Source organism: Mytilus galloprovincialis, chromosome 8, assembly GCF_965363235.1.
Source record: "Mytilus galloprovincialis chromosome 8, xbMytGall1.hap1.1, whole genome shotgun sequence".
Classification (NCBI taxonomy): domain Eukaryota; kingdom Metazoa; phylum Mollusca; class Bivalvia; order Mytilida; family Mytilidae; genus Mytilus; species Mytilus galloprovincialis.
In genome coordinates this window covers 8972862-8991113 of record NC_134845.1, presented here as the reverse complement: position 1 = coordinate 8991113, position 18252 = coordinate 8972862, and the positions used below count along the sequence as shown (strand labels likewise).

At 31.5% G+C, this 18252-nt stretch overlaps 1 protein-coding gene across 2 annotated transcripts; it reads left to right on the top strand.

Moving 5' to 3' along the window:
- The first annotated feature begins 1279 nt into the window (after positions 1-1279).
- LOC143085005 (ubiquitin carboxyl-terminal hydrolase 46-like) lies at positions 1280-16851 on the top strand. 2 transcript variants are annotated; one of them, XM_076261129.1, is made up of 9 exons: positions 1280-1366; positions 3104-3184; positions 6447-6666; positions 7615-7695; positions 8285-8412; positions 10504-10664; positions 12492-12624; positions 13073-13216; positions 13871-16851. In XM_076261129.1, exons 1-9 carry the CDS (start codon positions 1358-1360, stop codon positions 13970-13972), a joined length of 1059 nt encoding a protein of 352 aa, XP_076117244.1. In that variant the 5' UTR covers positions 1280-1357; the 3' UTR covers positions 13973-16851. The 2 variants fall into 2 exon arrangements, with proteins under 2 accessions (XP_076117244.1, XP_076117243.1); XM_076261128.1 differs by having other exon boundaries at positions 8282-8412.
- The last annotated feature ends 1401 nt before the right edge of the window (positions 16852-18252 follow it).

Sequence of the window (18252 nt, the reverse complement as noted above, 5' to 3'; positions counted from 1 at the left end):
TATAGAAAGATCTCAGCGTCTTTGTTCTAATTGCTCACTTGGTAAAGTTGAAGATGAGCTTCATTTCTTATTAGAATGCCCTCTTTATGATATTCAAAGGGACGATTTTTTTAAAGACATTTTTAACAATTGTTGTAATTTTATAAATCTAAATAAATCTTCTAAATTTTTATGGCTCTTGACCCAAGAAAATGTTACTCTTATGGAAAAACTGGGCTGTTATATTTGTGACTGTTTTGAATTAAGGAGATCAGGTATGAACACTGACACTAAGTCAAGTAAATAATTTGAGAATAAATACATATACATGTATAATGTAATTTTATTATTCTTTTATTCACAATATATACAATGTATGTGGTTTTTAGCTTGATTCTGACCAATGCTTATATTCCAAATATATATGTATATGCCGCTATTGTTGTTGTTACCAATTATGTAAATCAATTGTATCTGATTTTATGCCCTTTATGGGCCCTGTAATTTGGGAAATAAAAATATTCTATTCTATTCTATTCTAATACATTAAATAATATAGGGCCTACTGTATAGATCCCTGAGGAACACCTTTATAAATATATTGCATTTGACTGATACTCTTACCTATTTTACAAACTGTTTTCTTGTATAGTCAGATAATTTTTGAGTAATTCAAGTGCAGATGGACTAAGACCTTATTTTCCCAGTTTACAAAGAAGTAGATCACGAGGACGACAGTCAAAAGCATTACTGAGATTCATTAATGTTGCGGCTAAGTATTCATTATTGTCCAGTGACTTTTCCCAATCTTCCAAAATGTTAAGTAATGTTGTCATAGCGTGATCGAAAAGCCGAAAGGAAATGGTGGAAATCAGTGAACTTGAGCTGACAAGTGGATAATGATAAATCAACAAGCTGTGTGATAGGTTTACTCACAACAGGTTTACTTAACAACGTGTAAATTTTTGTGTGATAAACCATCTTTACCAGTTGATTTTTTACATTTATTTTAACAATTCTTTTAGAAACAAATTCTTCATTTTAATATAGAATCAGTGCCAAACAATAAATTTATTTAATGCTGACCCATTTGAGTATCTATTAGTAATAGCTTCCTTGAGCACTTGTCATTCACATATATGTTGTTGTCAGCGATGTTTTAGCAACATAATCATTTGCAAAAAGTAAAAAAAAAAAAAAATCAGATGGACCAACTAGGACCGAAATGTAGAAGGCCGAAACTAGTATTCGAAATTCCGAAATATATGCTAATTTCCTATCCGACTATTGGTTTAAGTTTAGAATAATTTAGATTTCAAAATGGACGTCAGATTTATTGACTTGAGCCTGCAAGTTTAAATTATACGATTTTTCCCGAATGAAGATGGTAAATTGAAATTATAAATTCTTAAACACACTCATATTAATGTTTTTTGACGTAGAAGGATGGTGTTCAGGGAAAATGAAAACAAAAAAGCCGTACAAGACGTCACAACTGATGTTGTGATTAACTGCAAGCCTTCTGTAAATTATGTCTGTCGTTCTGAATAAAACAGGTTAAGGAGAATCACTCAGATCCTCATAAATATTTACTTGATAACCCATAATAGGTATCAAATTTCAATGAATAAACATCTGAGGATTTCAAGACATTTGCTCTAATGCTCTCATACTATAGTCATAGTTGAAATTAAAATAATATGAGGCAGGCATTACCTGTAAATGGGGACGAAGTCTGTATTCATTTTTTTCTAATTCAAACATGTTGATAAAAGAAACGGAAATACTGTAACATTTCTGATATTGGTTCTGTTGTTAGGGATTTAGTTGTGAAGCATATTCAATGTAAACAGAGAAACGCTGTTATCAGGTAACGTTTTTTTCATATCAAACAATTGTAACTGGAGAGCACGAATTTCATTACAAAATTGCTTGTCTCCACCGGGACTCGAACTTGGTACCTCTGTGTTACAAGGCAGCGTGTATACCGACTGAGCTAAAGAAGTACTTCCTTAGCTCAACCACTTACGGCTGACTGAGTATCTACTAAGTTTTTCTAAGGGAAGCAATCCCGTCACACAATTATTTAAAATGGTTGGGTGTTGAATTCCGTCCTATATTTGTTGATATGTTGATGAATATACATTTTATTCAAAGTCTCATGCAAACAAGACCGTAACAGGAAGTAGATCTGGAAAAAAAAGGTAACGATTTTGAGTTCATTAGTAAAATGAAAAATTCGGAATTTTTTTTTTATTATTGATTTTTCTACCTTTATTGGAGACTTTGTCCCCATATAAAAATTCTATCAGGAATTTACGCCATTCGACAAATGGGCATTGACGCTTTCTGGGACTCTTCTTCCAAATACTGCCCACATTCAACATAATGAATATTCTGGCATGTTGGGTATGATTAAAAACGGGTTAAAACAGGAAATTAAGGGACATCTCCCTTTTGCCTTTTTGTTTCTTGAAGGAAATGAACATAAAGTTCTACATTTTGAAAAAGCTTTTTACAACCCCAAAATACTCTAAATCCAGCAAGCACATTAATTTTCTACTACTTTTTTTCATCTGTTAACATGATCAAGCTATCTGTCATGTCTGTTTGCATATGAGACACTACATTTTTAGCACACATGTATGTCACTTTTTTTTATTTTTGGACACTTTAGATTTATTTAAAATAGCAAATTATCAGTCATTCAGTCAATTTCAGTGTTCTGTTCAAAGGGTTTTACCAATATTCAATAAGCAATCCCAATTTTATTTTAACTAATTGATCAGGACAAGTAAACATCATTGAAAATGTTGCATACATTACAAACTCGGAAACAAGCCACACCCTCCTTTTAGACATGTATCTGCTCATGCAAATAAAATGTACATGTACAATGTTCAATACGTAAAGGATTTTAAAAAATGAAGATGGATGGGATACATGGTAGTTTCAGTAGTAACAATGTATAGAATGTTAGGAAACACAAAACTGAATAAACAAATTACCAGTAATTATTTTTGTAAGGATATTTCAAATTTTAGAATTTCAGTGTAGTAATGCACATGGAAAATGTATTGACTTGTACATGTACATGTATGTTTCCATTATTTTCTGTTTGCAGGGGAATAATCCTTCACAGCTGGAGAAAGAAATAGGTACAGAACAGTTACCCGCCAATGAACATTACTTTGGTCTGGTCAATGTAAGTGATAAATATAGAAATAGGTACAGAACAGTTACCCGCCAATGAACATTACTTTGGTCTGGTCAATGTAAGGGATAAATATAGAAATAGGTACAAAACAGTTACCCACTAATGAACATTACTTTGGTCTGGTCAATATAAGTGATAACAAATTTAGAAATTATCAAGTAATATTATAGGTTAATGCTGATATGAAACAATTTACAAGTAACATACGTGTTATTGCATGAATTATAACTATCACTTTAGAAATATTTTTAATATTTATAATTTATAATTTTAGTAATAAGTGAGAAATAGATATCACTTGGACAAGAAATATCTATCCATTTATGGTCTTCAAACTCATGCATATCCATAAGAAACCACTCTACCTTGTTGACACATTGTAGACAAAATGCATATTTTTTTTATGACCTCTATTATGTCAAAATACATAAAAATAAAATCAGCATAATACTCACTTACATGTATGCATAAATTATCTTGGTATTGCATTGTTTTTCTTAAATTTATTAAACATCTTTGCACGACCAACAAGAAAAGAGAAGCTTTTACAGTTGTCAACTACGTAATCAAGAGGTTGGAGGTTGAGATGTTATTTAAAAAAAGCAAATTAAATCACACTTTTTCAAGGGAATACACTTCCTGACTTCAGAGTATTATTTGTAAATATGATAAATATTAAATTCATCTCAAATTTAGCCACACAATGTTAGATCTGCATATTTTTATCATCAGATTTTTATTCTTCATTTGTTCTTCCTTCTGCAGAATTTTGAACCCCTGCTTCTGTCATTAGTTTTCATGAACATGTATAAGATATAATTAAATATACAATAACATCATGAACATGTTAAAGTTGTACATGTATCTTGTTCAAACATGTAATTTTTTTTAGCTCACCTGGCCCAAAGGGCCAAGTGAGCTTTTCTCATCACTTGTCGTCCGTCGTCCGTCGTCGTCGTCGTCCGTCGTCGTTAACTTTTACAAAAATCTTCTCCTCTGAAACTACTGGGCCAAATCAAACCAAACTTGGCCACAATCATCATTGGGGTATCTAGTTTAAAAAATGTGTGGCGTGACCCGGTCAACCAACCAAGATGGTCGCCACGGCTAAAAATAGAACATAGGGGTAAAATGCAGTTTTTGGCTTATAACTCAAAAACCAAAGCATTTAGAGCAAATCTGACAGGGGTAAAAATGTTTATCAGGTCAAGATCTATCTGCCCTGAAATTTTCAGATGAATCGGTCAATCGGTTGATGGGTTGCTGCCCCTGAATTGGTAATTTTGAGGAAATTTTGCTGTTTTTGGTTATTATCTTGAATATTATTATAGATAGAGATAAACTGTAAACAGCAATAATGTTCAGCAAAGTAAGATCTACAAATAAGTCAACATGACCAAAATGGTCAGTTGACCCGTTTAGGAGTTATTGCCCTTTATAGTCAATTTTTAACCATTTTTCGTTAATTAAAGTAATCTTTTACAAAAATCTTCTCCTCTGAAACTACTGGGCCAAATTAATCCAAACTTGGCCACAATCATCTTTGGGGTATCTAGTTTAAAAAATGTGTGGCGTGACCTGGTCAACCAACCAAGATGGCCGCCACGGCTAAAAATAGAACAAAGGGGTAAAATGCAGTTTTTGGCTTATAACTCTAAAACCAAAGCATTTTGAGGAAATTTGACGGGATAAAAATGTTTATCAGGTCAAGATCTATCTGCCCTGAAATTTTCAGATGAATCAGTCAATCGGTTGTTGGGTTGCTGCCCCTGAATTGGTAATTTTGAGGAAATTTTGCTGTTTTTGGTTATTATCTTGAATATTATTATAGATAGAGATAAACTGTAAACAGCAATAATGTTCAGCAAAGTAAGATCTACAAATAAGTCAACATGACCAAAATGGTCAGTTGACCCGTTTAGGAGTTATTGCCCTTTATAGTCAATTTTAACCATTTTTCATAAATTAAATTAATCTTTTACAAAAGTCTTCTCCTCTGAAACTACTGGGCCAAATTAATCCAAACTTGGCCACAATCATCTTTGGGGTATCTAGTTTAAAAAATGTGTGGCGTGACCTGGTCAACCAACCAAGATGGCCGCCACCGCTAAAAATAGAACATAGGGGTAAAATGCAGTTTTTGGCTTATAACTCAAAAACCAAAGCATTTTGAGGAAATCTGACATGGGGATAAAAATGTTTATCAGGTCAAGATCTATCTGCCCTGAAATTTTCAGATGAATCGGTCAATCGGTTGTTGGGTTGCTGCCCCTGAATTGGTAATTTTGAGGAAATTTTGCTGTTTTTGGTTATTATCTTGAATATTATTATAGATAGAGATAAATTGTAAACAGCAATAATGTTCAGCAAAGTAAGATCTACAAATAAGTCAACATGACCAAAATGGTCAGTTGACCCCTTTAGAGTTATTGCCCTTTATAGTCAATCTTTAACCATTTTTCATAAATCTAAGTAATCTTTTACAAAATCTCCACTGAAACTACTAGGCCACAACCATCTTTGGGGTATCTAGTTTGAAAAATGTGTCCGAAGACCTGGCCATTCAACCAAGATGGCCGCCACGGCTAAAAATAGAACATAGGGGTAAAATGCAGTTTTTGGCTTATAACTATGATTCAAAGCATCTAGAGCAAATCTGACAAGAAGTTAAATTGTTAATCAAGTCAATATCTATCTGCCCTGAATTTTTCAGATGAATTAGACAACTGGTTGTTGGGTTGCTGCCCTCCAATTGGTAATTTTTAAAGAAATTTTGCCGTTTTTGGTTTTCTTGAATACTATTATAGATAGCGATAAACTGTAAACAGCAATAATGTTCAGCAAAGTAAGATCTACAAATAAGTCAACATGACCTAAATGGTCAATTGACCCCTTAAGGAGTTATTGCCCTTTATAGTCAATTTTTAACAATTTTCATTAATTTGGTAAATATATGTAAATTTTTACCAAATATAGTTCTCTGTTACTAATGGGCAAAGTTCATTATAGATATAATTGTAAGAAGCAAAATCGTTCAGTAAAGGAAGAACTTCAAACACATCACCATCACCAAAATACAATTTTGTCATGAATCCATTTGTGTCCTTTGTTTAATATGCACATAGACCAAGGTGAGCGACACAGGCTCTTTAGAGCCTCTAGTTTGATTTATTAATATTATGACCATATCAATTATCAAAACAATACAAATAAACGTTTTTTTACATTCTTGCTTATTTTTTGTTTGCAGTTTGGTAACACATGTTATGGTAACTCTGTGCTGCAAGCTTTGTATTTTTGTCGACCATTCAGAGAGAAAGTTTTACAATTTAAACAACACCAGAAGAATAATAAGAAAGAGACATTATTGACTTGCCTGGCTGATCTTTTCTATAGTATAGCTACACAGAAGAAAAAAGTGGGAACCATTGCCCCGAAGAAATTTATCACAAGACTGAGAAAAGAGTATGGTATGTGATCACACATTATATGCTAACTAAGGATGTGGGAACTACTATTAAAATAATGTCTTTTAAATTTTGTGTACCTCTATCTTATTCTATTCTGCAAATTTATTTACCACAACTTTTAGGTTAGCTACATGTACTTTAAGTTGGAGGAATTGAACAAAATAGAGATAAACAAAAATTAAATTAAAAATAAAAAAATCACAAAAAAGAAGAAATTAAGGGGCAATTCTAATTTAAGTTTAAAAAGAACAGACAACAGTGAAAGAAAAAGAAGAAATTAAAACAACATTTAACTAAACACTACATAGAAAATTCAGTATTATACAAACTTTAAAAAGGAACTAAACAGATCAGCTGCATGCAAGGGCTCTATAGCCAGTCAAGGTCGTTAAACACGTCCATCGTCGACGTAGCTGCAAGAAGTTTCAATGCATATAAAATCTTGTTTCCTTTTTCAAAGAATTCTATTTATTAAGTTTATCCTTAATTATTAGTATGTGAGTTATAATTGCCATTAAGCAAGCAACAATCAATCATTGGTTTTTGTCATCTCTTTAGTTTGATAACAACAAATAAACCAAAACACATATTTTCATTTGTCAAAAAGCTGAATACCAGATATACATGATCATGATGATATATCAGAAGTACATGTATGTACCTAACAATTGAAGATCAACTCATTCTATCCAGTATTTTCAAGTCTTTCTAGAATGAGTTTAACCATTATCTTTTAGCAACATATCCACAATTTAAATGTATGATGATCTTTGTTATATGGACTTCTTTTGACTCATTTATGTGTTATTTATGCAAAATAAGTCATCACCCATATTCTAAATGGAATATATAATGAGTTACAGTAATGATATTGTAAGCATGATTAGTCAGTACTTTAATTCAAATGCTTCATAAATTTTTGGTCAATATTCATTTTGTTTTTTTCAGAATTATTTGATAATTATATGCAGCAGGATGCACATGAATTCTTGAATTACTTGTTAAATAGAGTATCAGAGCTGTTACAAGGTAAGCCATATTAGTGGGGACTGCACAATGTATCCTGTATGACTTCTTTCATAGGAAAACTCAAGTTTCGTCTTAGAATAAGACAAACATAAAAGATCATGGTAGAAAATGTGTTTATTTTCTATGAATCAGCTTAAAAGAATAGTAAATTTTCTATGAATTATTATGTTCATACATCTACTCTTTGGTAAATTAGTCTACACCTTACTAAAATACACTAAAAGCTTTCTGCTTTTGCAGGTTAGTTATGTAGTTGAAAATAAATAATAGCGTCTGTTATTAAAAAACATACATCATGAGACACATTACTTACTATTGTTAAAACAGTTTGTTACAAATAAAGAAACATATTAAAATCATTTGATTTTGTAATGTTCAAATATGAAGAAAAAGATGAATTATGGTGTTTTGTAGGATTCTTATAACAACTCAATTTTCAAAAGTTACAGAATTTCTGCAAAGATTTTCTTGACTCAAAATATGTAAACAGATGTACTGATATTTATTTGCAGCTCATGTTAAAAAATATTTATGTAAATTGTGATTAATGTCGACTCAATTTTCTTTTATTTATTTATGCTATTAGCAGAAAAACAAGGCAACAAACCAAAGTCTGTGAATAACCCTGAGATCCAAAGTAAACCAGAACCTACCTGGGTGGAGGAATTATTCCAGGGCACCTTTACAAACGAAACTAGATGTCTTAATTGTGAAACAGTAAGTTATTTTAAGCTCACCTAGCCTTAAAAAACCAAGCAAGCATGTCTCATCACTTGGCAAATGGCTTTGTCTGTCAACTTTTACAAAAATCTTCCCCTCTGAAAGTTCTAGGCCAAATTTAACCAAACATTTGAGGTATTTGTTTTTGATATTGCATTCGATGACCAAGCCAGCCAATAAAGATGGCCAACAAGGGTAAAATAGAACATAGGGATAAAATGCAAGTTTTGCCTATTATTTTGAAAACCGCTACAAAAATAGAAAATCTAAGGCCACACCAATTCGATACTTTGTTCGACGGACCCACCCGCACCTACCGGTATTTTTTTCAAAACATAATTTTTTTATTTTTTTTATTCTTGCTTCCCGCATCTGGAAATGTAATCATGTCCATTTTCCGCACCGTTGTTTTTGTAAATATTATAAAAAGATATCAACATTTGTTTTAAAATCACAGTCTAACCTGTATATAACGACTTTAAACATAAAATCACCCCACCACAAGGTGTAAATATCTGTGAGAATATTTGCTTCAGCATGAAACCTATTTATCCAAAGAGGGAGTGCTCCGATATAAATTTATAACAGCGCGGAAATACCTGTAAAGAACAAACAATTGGTTTCTTTCCCCCTTACTTATATTCCCTATCAAAACATGTTCGTTGTTAGAATAAAGTACGAAGAACTTCTGAAGGATTTGCCTTCAACTGCAATAATATTGTATGCTGGCGAAACAAAACTATCTATAGCCACTGCAGGTTTATGCACCTGTCCTGATTGATTCAGGGGCCTGTCGTTCAGCAGTTATCGTTTGTTGATGTTGTTCATAATTTGGTATTTTCCTGTTTGGATATATATATAAATTAGACCGTTGGTTTTCCTGTTCCAATTGTGTACACTAATAATTTTTGGGTCCTTTATAGCTTGCTGTTTGGTCTGTATCAAAGCCCTGTGTAAAAGGCCGTACTTTGACCTGTGTTTGTTATTATCAGGTTGAGAACAACCCTTCCTCAGATAAGGGGTCATTTTATTGATGTAGAAAAGAAAACAGAAATACCAAGGATTTGTATAGTTCTTCTATACAAAACCTTTGAAAACTTAGAATTTTGTACTCAAATAGAGGAGAGTTGCATCATATTTTAAACAACTTTTTCTAAAAGAGGGGTCCACTTATTTTGAATAATATTAAACTGTTAAAGTAAATGTGTTAACATGGTTAAAGTCCAGGAATATTACAAAATTCTTGGACATGTTTTGACCATTTAATACCAGATAGATATATAGTTCTTTGAGAAAATATGAGCTCTTTTATACAAACAAATATATTATAACTTATATTGGTCCCTCATAAAACAGGTAAAAGGGATATTTATAACATTAAGGGGTTGCCCCCAAACTGATTATGACTTGAATGGAGAATTGTCTCATTGTCAGTCACACACACTGTCACATAGACCAGATGTAACTATTTCTTGGTGAACAGGGAAAAAATACATCAGAAATTAAAGAAATGTCAACGTACAAGTGATAAATCAAGTTTTAATATTGTCAAAATCTACTTTTTAACGTTTACAACAAAAAAAATTATAATCGCTCGCCTTTACTTTTCAAGCTTCACCTCAAAAATTTGCAAATTTAATATTTTTTTTATTAAAATTTTCAAATCGCTCGCTCGCCCCATATTTTGGAGTCCAAAAATCCGTAGAACAAGAAATTAAATTGGTGTGGCCTAACAGGGAGTGCTAAATTGTTAATAATGTTGAGCTCTTCCTGTTGTTCGTTTAATCAAAACTGTCAGACGAGCTATCACACTTTTTACCATTTATTTATTTTTCAAATTTGTGCCTATTATCTCAAAAATTCTAATAGACAGACATAAACTTATAAACATCAAACATATATATAGGGAGCAAGACAAGATCAACAAATAAGTCAACATGGCTGAAATCATCAGTTGAATCCTTATTTATACAGATATTGTCTTTTAATGAACAATTTTATATATTTTTTACGTTTTTCCTGAAAATCTTTTTTTAGATAAAAAGTTTTAAAGGGAAATTATCAGCAGGGTGTCTTGATTTTTTACAGGTAAGCAGCAAAGATGAAGACTTTTTAGATCTTTCTGTAGATGTAGAACAAAATACCTCAATTACCCATTGTCTTAGAGGATTCAGTAGTACTGAGACACTGTGTGCTGAACAGAAGTATTACTGTGAAGTATGCTGTAGTAAACAGGAAGCCCAGAAAAGGTCAGTATTAACATTCTCTGTGATATATTTTAAATGCATCAGCTCTTGCTGAAAAGATTAAATTCATTTGTATTAAAAACATTTTGGCAAGTGTTCAGTGTCTAGAAATACATGGTATTTTAAAAGTACAACATTTTAATGCCCCTGTTGTAGCGAAGGGGGCATTAAGTTTTACCTGTGTCTGAACATCTGTCTGTCCATCTGTATGTATGTCCAAAAGTTGGTTTCCATTATCTAACTTTAGTTTGCCTTAACCAAATGTTATGAAACTTACACACAATACTTATTACCACAAAATGCAGATCAAGTTTGAATTTTGGTGGCTTCACTATGTCTGTTCTAGTGTTATTAGATATTAGATATAAGAAGATTTGGTATGAGACAACTCTCCGTCCAAGTCACAATTTGTAAAAGTAAACCATTTAAGTACAAATTGGGATAGCGCAACTTTGGCGTTCTTCAGTTATGTTCTTTATTGATTTATCTGATAATATGCAAGTGGGGGGCATCATATATGTCCCATACACACTTTTGCCATTTATTATTGATTAATATTAAATAGGATTTAAATTTTCATCTTCATAAGTTTCTTGGCCTAGATATAATTACCTTAATTATGCAGATATTGTTACTTGTCAACACAACTTGATATATAGAGATTAATAATGAAATTTAATGCCATTTTGTGCATTCTTCCTCAGCAGCTCTTTTCTTGTGATTATTTTTCATATCATGCTGCATGCTTGAGATAGTAAATCATCGTCAGAAAAGAGCTCACATGTAGTTGTCAATGTAAACATTAATGTTTTCGTAGGTAAAATAGTGATAAATAGATTATCAATGGTCTTTCAAACTCTGGGATGTTTCTTGGCCACATCTCATGGTTGTCCCCTTTGATGAGATTGTAGCTGAGAAACACCCTCTTGTTTGAAAACATCTCAGGGTTGTCCCCCTTTGATGAGATTGTAGCTGAGAAACACCCTCTTGTTTGAAAACATCTCAGGGTTGTCCCCCTTTGATGAGATTGTAGCTGAGAAACACCCTCTTGTTTGAAAACATCTCAGGGTTGTCCCCCTTTGATGAGATTGTAGCTGAGAAACACCCTCTTGTTTGAAAACATCTCAGGGTTGTCCCCCTTTGATGAGATTGTAGCTGAGAAACACCCTCTTGTTTGAAAACATCTCAGGGTTGTCCCCCTTTGATGAGATTGTAGCTGAGAAACACCCTCTTGTTTGAAAACATCTCAGGGTTGTCCCCCTTTGATGAGATTGTAGCTGAGAAACACCCTCTTGTTTGAAAACATCTCAGGGTTGTCCCCCTTTGATGAGATTGTAGCTGAGAAACACCCTCTTGTTTGAAAACATCTCAGGGTTGTCCCCCTTTGATGAGATTGTAGCTGAGAAACACCCTCTTGTTTGAAAACATCTCAGGGTTGTCCCCCTTTGATGAGATTGTAGCTGAGAAACAGCCTCTTGTTTGAAAACATCTCAGGGTTGTCCCCCTTTGATGAGATTGTAGCTGAGAAACACCCTCTTGTTTGAAAACCCATTGATAATCTATAAATATTGTGGTGACAGTAATGAAATGTACAGTCGAAGGAAACTGAAACAGTCAACATGCACAAAATGGTTGCTGATATTTTGTTAATACACAGCACTTTATACTGATTCTTAAGAAAGCAAGCCAGCTGAGGACCACCTTTCTGGTGCAGGATTTCTTGCTATGTGGAAGACCAATTGGTGGCCTTTGGCTGTTGTCTGCTTTGGGTTGTTGTCTCATTGATATATATTTCTTATTTCCATTCTCAATTTTACATTGCATTTTCAGAATGAGGGTAAAAAAACTGCCACAGATATTAGCCTTACATTTAAAACGCTTTAAATACATGGAACAGATGAACAGATTTACAAAACTTTCATACAGAGTTGTCTTTCCTTTAGAATTACGATTATTTAATACAGTAAGTATAATTGTTGTAAACCATAGCTTACATCTAAAACAAATGAAATTTACTAACCCGAAGAATATTTAGGAAAAATTACCATTCAGGGTACAATGATCAGATGTAGAAAGAAATTGTATTTTGTATTTTGTATTTTTAGTGAGATACTAACGGTGTGAAACAAATAAATTGGTCTTTAATTCTTTATAAAGAGAGTAAGACATTGATTAAATGGATTTACTCCCAACTATACATTAATGTTAATATATTTAACTTGATTTTAGTTATCAGTTGAAGATTCTTTTGTAGTTTTGTGGAAACTAAGATACGTCTTTTCCTATCCCTAAAAATGGATGTGAAAACTGATCTGGTAATACAATTTACATATATGATATCAACTCATAGGTCTCAAAGCAGCATGAACTTAGGTGTTTCAAGTATTTAATTCCTTTTTCTGTTCTTTCAGTCAGATGATGCTTTTAACCCTGATAGAATGTATGACCTTGTTGCCGTGGTGATACACATAGGTAGCAGTTTAAACAGAGGTCATTATATCAGTATTGTTAAAAGTGATGGATTCTGGTTATTGTTTGATGATGATATTGTTGATGTAAGTATTGGTTACCATAGCAACTGTCTTACAAACAAATATGTATGGAGTTATTCTCTTTCTTACTTTATAGAAGCAATATGTATTAGAAATGAATTTGTTGATTTAGGATGGTTAACTAATGTTACTGGTACTTACATTACATTCAAGGTATTCTAGCTCTGCATGAGAATTATTTCACTACAAAATATTGTGTATATACAGTACTTAACCATTTTCAAAACTGCAAGTAATAAGATAGCAGGAATCAGGACTTTATAATTCTTAGAAACAAAACACAGTCATTTTTCATTAGAATAAGTATCTTGCTCCAAGTCAAGCATACTTTATGCCATGCAATATTTGAAAACTGTTCTGTAGTCACAGAAAAATACATTTAACAACTGCTTTTCTTTTTTTGTAAATCTCAATTTTGCATTTATTCTATAGCACATTCACTAAAATTGGTCAAAATACAGCATAACAATTATATTCTCAAAATACAGCATTACAGTTATATTCTCAAAATGCAGCATTACAGTTATATTCTCAAAATACAGCATTACAATTATATTCTCAAAATACAGCACTACAGTTATATTCTCAATCCACTTAGATTCACAGGTTTCCTGTTGTCCAATGAAATTCTTAATTTTGAATTTGTTTTCATTACAGAAAATTGACCCCTCTACAATAGAAGACTTTTATGGACTGCCCTCAGATCTACAGAAAAATTCAGAGACAGGATATATTTTGTTTTATCAATCAAGAGAATGAATAAGTCAATACATTCTTGTAGAGATTCTAACAACTTTTAATGAATGAAACGATCTGTGTTTAAAATTCACCTGTAACTTGGACTAACTCCTATACTGCAATTAGAAATAACTTATTTGGATGAAAATAATGCTGATTCAACACAGTGAAAAATGTTACTGTATTCCTGTTAGTAGGAATATTGGGGATTTATTTCTTGCAATGATATTAAAATTGCAATAAATGATCTATAAAACAATTATTTATTTCACGTTAACTCTCATTGTCTGATAGATATAATATGAAACACCCTCTATTTTCTTTTTCTCTGATATTTTCCACTTTCTATTTATGTGATGTACATACAAATATAAAATCTCATGGAATTGAAATTTGTAAAATAGAACAAAAAGTTATCCTTAAAAAAAATAGAGTTAAATCATGATATAATCTGGACCCAATTGTGTTGATACCCCACAGTGATGTCATTACTGATATTGGACCAAAGTAAACATTACATTTTGTTTTCTGCATGTGTTTAAGTGAAATATAAATGTTTGACTGACATCAGCATGGTCTTGTGTTTTGAATCTGTTTTAAGTCGTGTTGTTTCTCATATTCAAATATGGAAAAAATATCTATAACATATGAATCAATAGGATTGAAGTTATTTCTAGCATGTAGGAAGTTTATACGTTGGAAAATTTCAGATACAAGATACTGTACTGTAAATTCAGAAATCTTTCCATGTATTCTTTATTGTGATAAATGAACAATGAACAAATACAAGAGATGTATAATTGCTATTCCAGGTAACGTTGAAGACAAAAATGTCTTCAAAAATTAAAATGCAGAGTTTATAGTTTTTCTGAAGCTATTGGATCTAAAATTCAACAATAATATAATCTTAAAAATTCTGAATTTACAGTACATGTAACAGATATAGGAGAGACTTCTATTCTGTCTTGTATATTTCTGAAGGTACTCAAATTCAAATTGTTAAATCATGCCTCCTTTTTTGTAGAAAAAAAAGAAATATTTTCATACACTATAGAATGTGCAATTTTAGATTTTGTGCAAAACATTAAGTCTTGCACTTCTTAAAAATCTGCTAGAACTTATTAGATATAGAAGAAATACATTTCATTCTGTATATAGAATTTTGATTTAAACTGCTTTCCAATAAGAATTCTGATAGGACCACCAGTAAAACAGTTTGAAATATATTTAGACTAATAATTAATTGTATGGGGGGCTGGAAAAGTTGAATGTACCTAATTTTAATAATAAATTAAAGCAGTAGTGAGGTTAAAAACAACTCTACTATATTGCATTACATTTCTAATTTAATTTGTATGGGTGGTGATCTTCAGTAAAAGTGTCTTTTAATCCATCCCTCCATCCATTTAATTTTGAAAAAGCCACAACCCTATACCAGAATCTGTATATTCCTAAGTCTTTCATTCCTTAAGATATTTTGTTAAGAACTTTATTTATTATTATTGTAGATAATTAACATAAAACCAGAATTATTTAGATAGACATAAACAGATTTTTTTTACTTATAAACACTGAAAAAAATATATTACCAATGCATTTTGAAGATCTGGATAATGCAGGAGTTATTTCCCCTTAACCAGTCATTGATATATTTTGCAATGCCTGTGGGTTTTCTTTCTAATACATTGTCATCATAATTTTTTTTATAAATATATGTTTAAATTGTTACTGCAATATTCATGATGGTATATTTGTCTTTTCCAATTGTATATTTTTTAAATGTTTCCTGGATACTGTAGGATCAGCATATTTTCAACCATCCTTTTGTCTGGTAATACAACCCTTAATTATTCAGATCTACCATACCTGCCAACCTCTGAAACCTTCAAAGAGAGAGATCAACCCCACCCCCTCTAAACTGAAATCATGTAATTTTGATTTTTTGGCATAGCAGCTTTTTAGCAGTCCTTATTTTCTCAAGCCATACATTTTTGAAGTTTATATTATTCTGTGTGAACTGTTTTGTCATTTTAACAATGCATTACATAAGCAGCATTGAAATGCATTACATCTTATAATGTAAACTGTTTTTGTTTCCAATTTTGACATCATCTTTAATATCATTGTGAAATATTTTAATGTAACTTTTTTTTAACTTGGTACATATTTCTTTTCTTTTGGGATCTGCTTACATTAGCAGACTTGTAACATATGTTAGTATTTTACAATTGTTTGAAAACATAGTATAAAGAATATACTTATTTTTGGTAAAAAGACATATTTTATATTCTTATTTTTATTGAACTGTAATTTATAAATTAATGCATAAAAAGACAATAGGAATTGCCAAAAATTGAAGGAAAACAGACCACACCACCCATGAAACAGACAGCTCTGTAGATATACAAATAATACCAACACTTATGAACAACACATTAAGCTTCAGAAATATGTCCTGAAGACACATTTTTAGTTGGATCTAACTGCAAAGTATTTGATGAGCATATTAAATATTTACAAATGAACTAAAATTGTATAAACTACCTATTGAGCAATTAAAAAATAGAAATCAAGGTATATAATATTATTGTCACAATGTCCAGATGTTATGGTTTAAGAAAAAGAAATGATATGATGAATAGAATTTATATTCAACTTTTCACAAGTTTGAAATTTTCTTAAATTTATCTAGTTTTCCAAGCAACAATATGAATGTATATTGCCCTATATATAAATATAAAACTGTCGATTTTCATATGTAACATTACAATGTTGGGTACCATTTGAAAATATAACTGAAGTGGTTTGTCATATCTGTTGTTTTTGTTATTTGTTTATATTTGTGTAAATATGAAGTCATAATTTTTAAGAATACAATAAATTTCAGTACAAAGAAATTATACTGTTGTGCTATTTATTTCTTGTGTCATTTCCCTCTCAAGTCAGAAAAAAGATATGTTTTTTTACTGTTTTTTTACTGTTTTTTCTTGTGTTTTATTTTAATATTTTGTAATTCTCTACTATATTTTTTGTTTATTCTATGCAATGTGGCATTACACTATAGCAGGTGCGATAAGCTTGATATGTGAAAAGAGTGTCTTTTTGTGCATACTTCAATTCCCCGACATTGGGATTACCAGTACTATCAAGCTTAGTCATACGCTTTTGTTATAATCTTTATATTTTAGATGCCAGATGGTACAGAATCCATGATCCTTAACCTCATTTTCATTAAGAAACTGCCTGAAAAAATCACATATTTTTTTTTGTCATGGGAAATGCTGACATAATATGAGTAAAATGATAACTATGTTTGGTATTCAGGATCCATTTAATGCACGATTGAATGGACTTCATATTATGTTCTGGATCAGTCATCAAGGTTAATATTTCTTGGTCAAGTCCACATCTCAGAAACTATAAGCAATAGGTCAACTATACACGGTGCACAGAATGATTACAAGGTGTACTTGTCTGATTGACGGATTTCATCTGACCATGGCCTTATAATACATGGTGTACTAAACACTTAATATTTTGTGGTTTGATCTATTTCTCAGATGCTTTTAGCAATAGGTCAACTATATGTAATACCCTAACAACAAGAATGTGTCCAAAGTACACGGATGCCCCACTCGCATTATCATTTTCCATGTTCAATGGACCATGAAATTGGGTAAAAAATCTTATTTGGCATGAAAAGTAAAAAGATCAAGCAAAAGCGAACATGTGTACTAAGTTTCAAGTTGATTGGACTTCAGCTTCATCAATAAAGGGCTGCGCTTAGGCGCATGATACGCCCGTTGCTCTTTTAACTTGTCTTTTATGCTTTAAATGAATTTATATGATCAACTAGAAATAGTGTGAGCCCCGTCAAATACCCTCCCCCCAAAAATAATAAATAAAAATGCACAAAAAAATTGGCACTATTAAGGCTACCTCAAATTTAACTAAGTTTGTTTTCTTAATTTTTCATCCATATATAAAATTTTGTGAAAGTGTTAGTTATTGTCCCAAAATTGGAAAAATCCCCCTTTTTTCAGCATAAAAATTCATAACACGGAAATGTAAAATCTGAAATTTATAAAAATTGAAAGGGAGCTTACATTAATAGATATAAACAATTCACTAAAGTTTCGTGGACATTGGTGAAAGCCTTTTTGAGTTATTGTCCAAAGTGTTAAAAATCACCCTTTTTTTTTATGAATAAAGCCCCATTAATCCAAAACTTAAAATCTGAAATTTATACAAATTGAAAGGGAGCTTACATCAATAGATATAAACAATTCACCAAAGTTTCA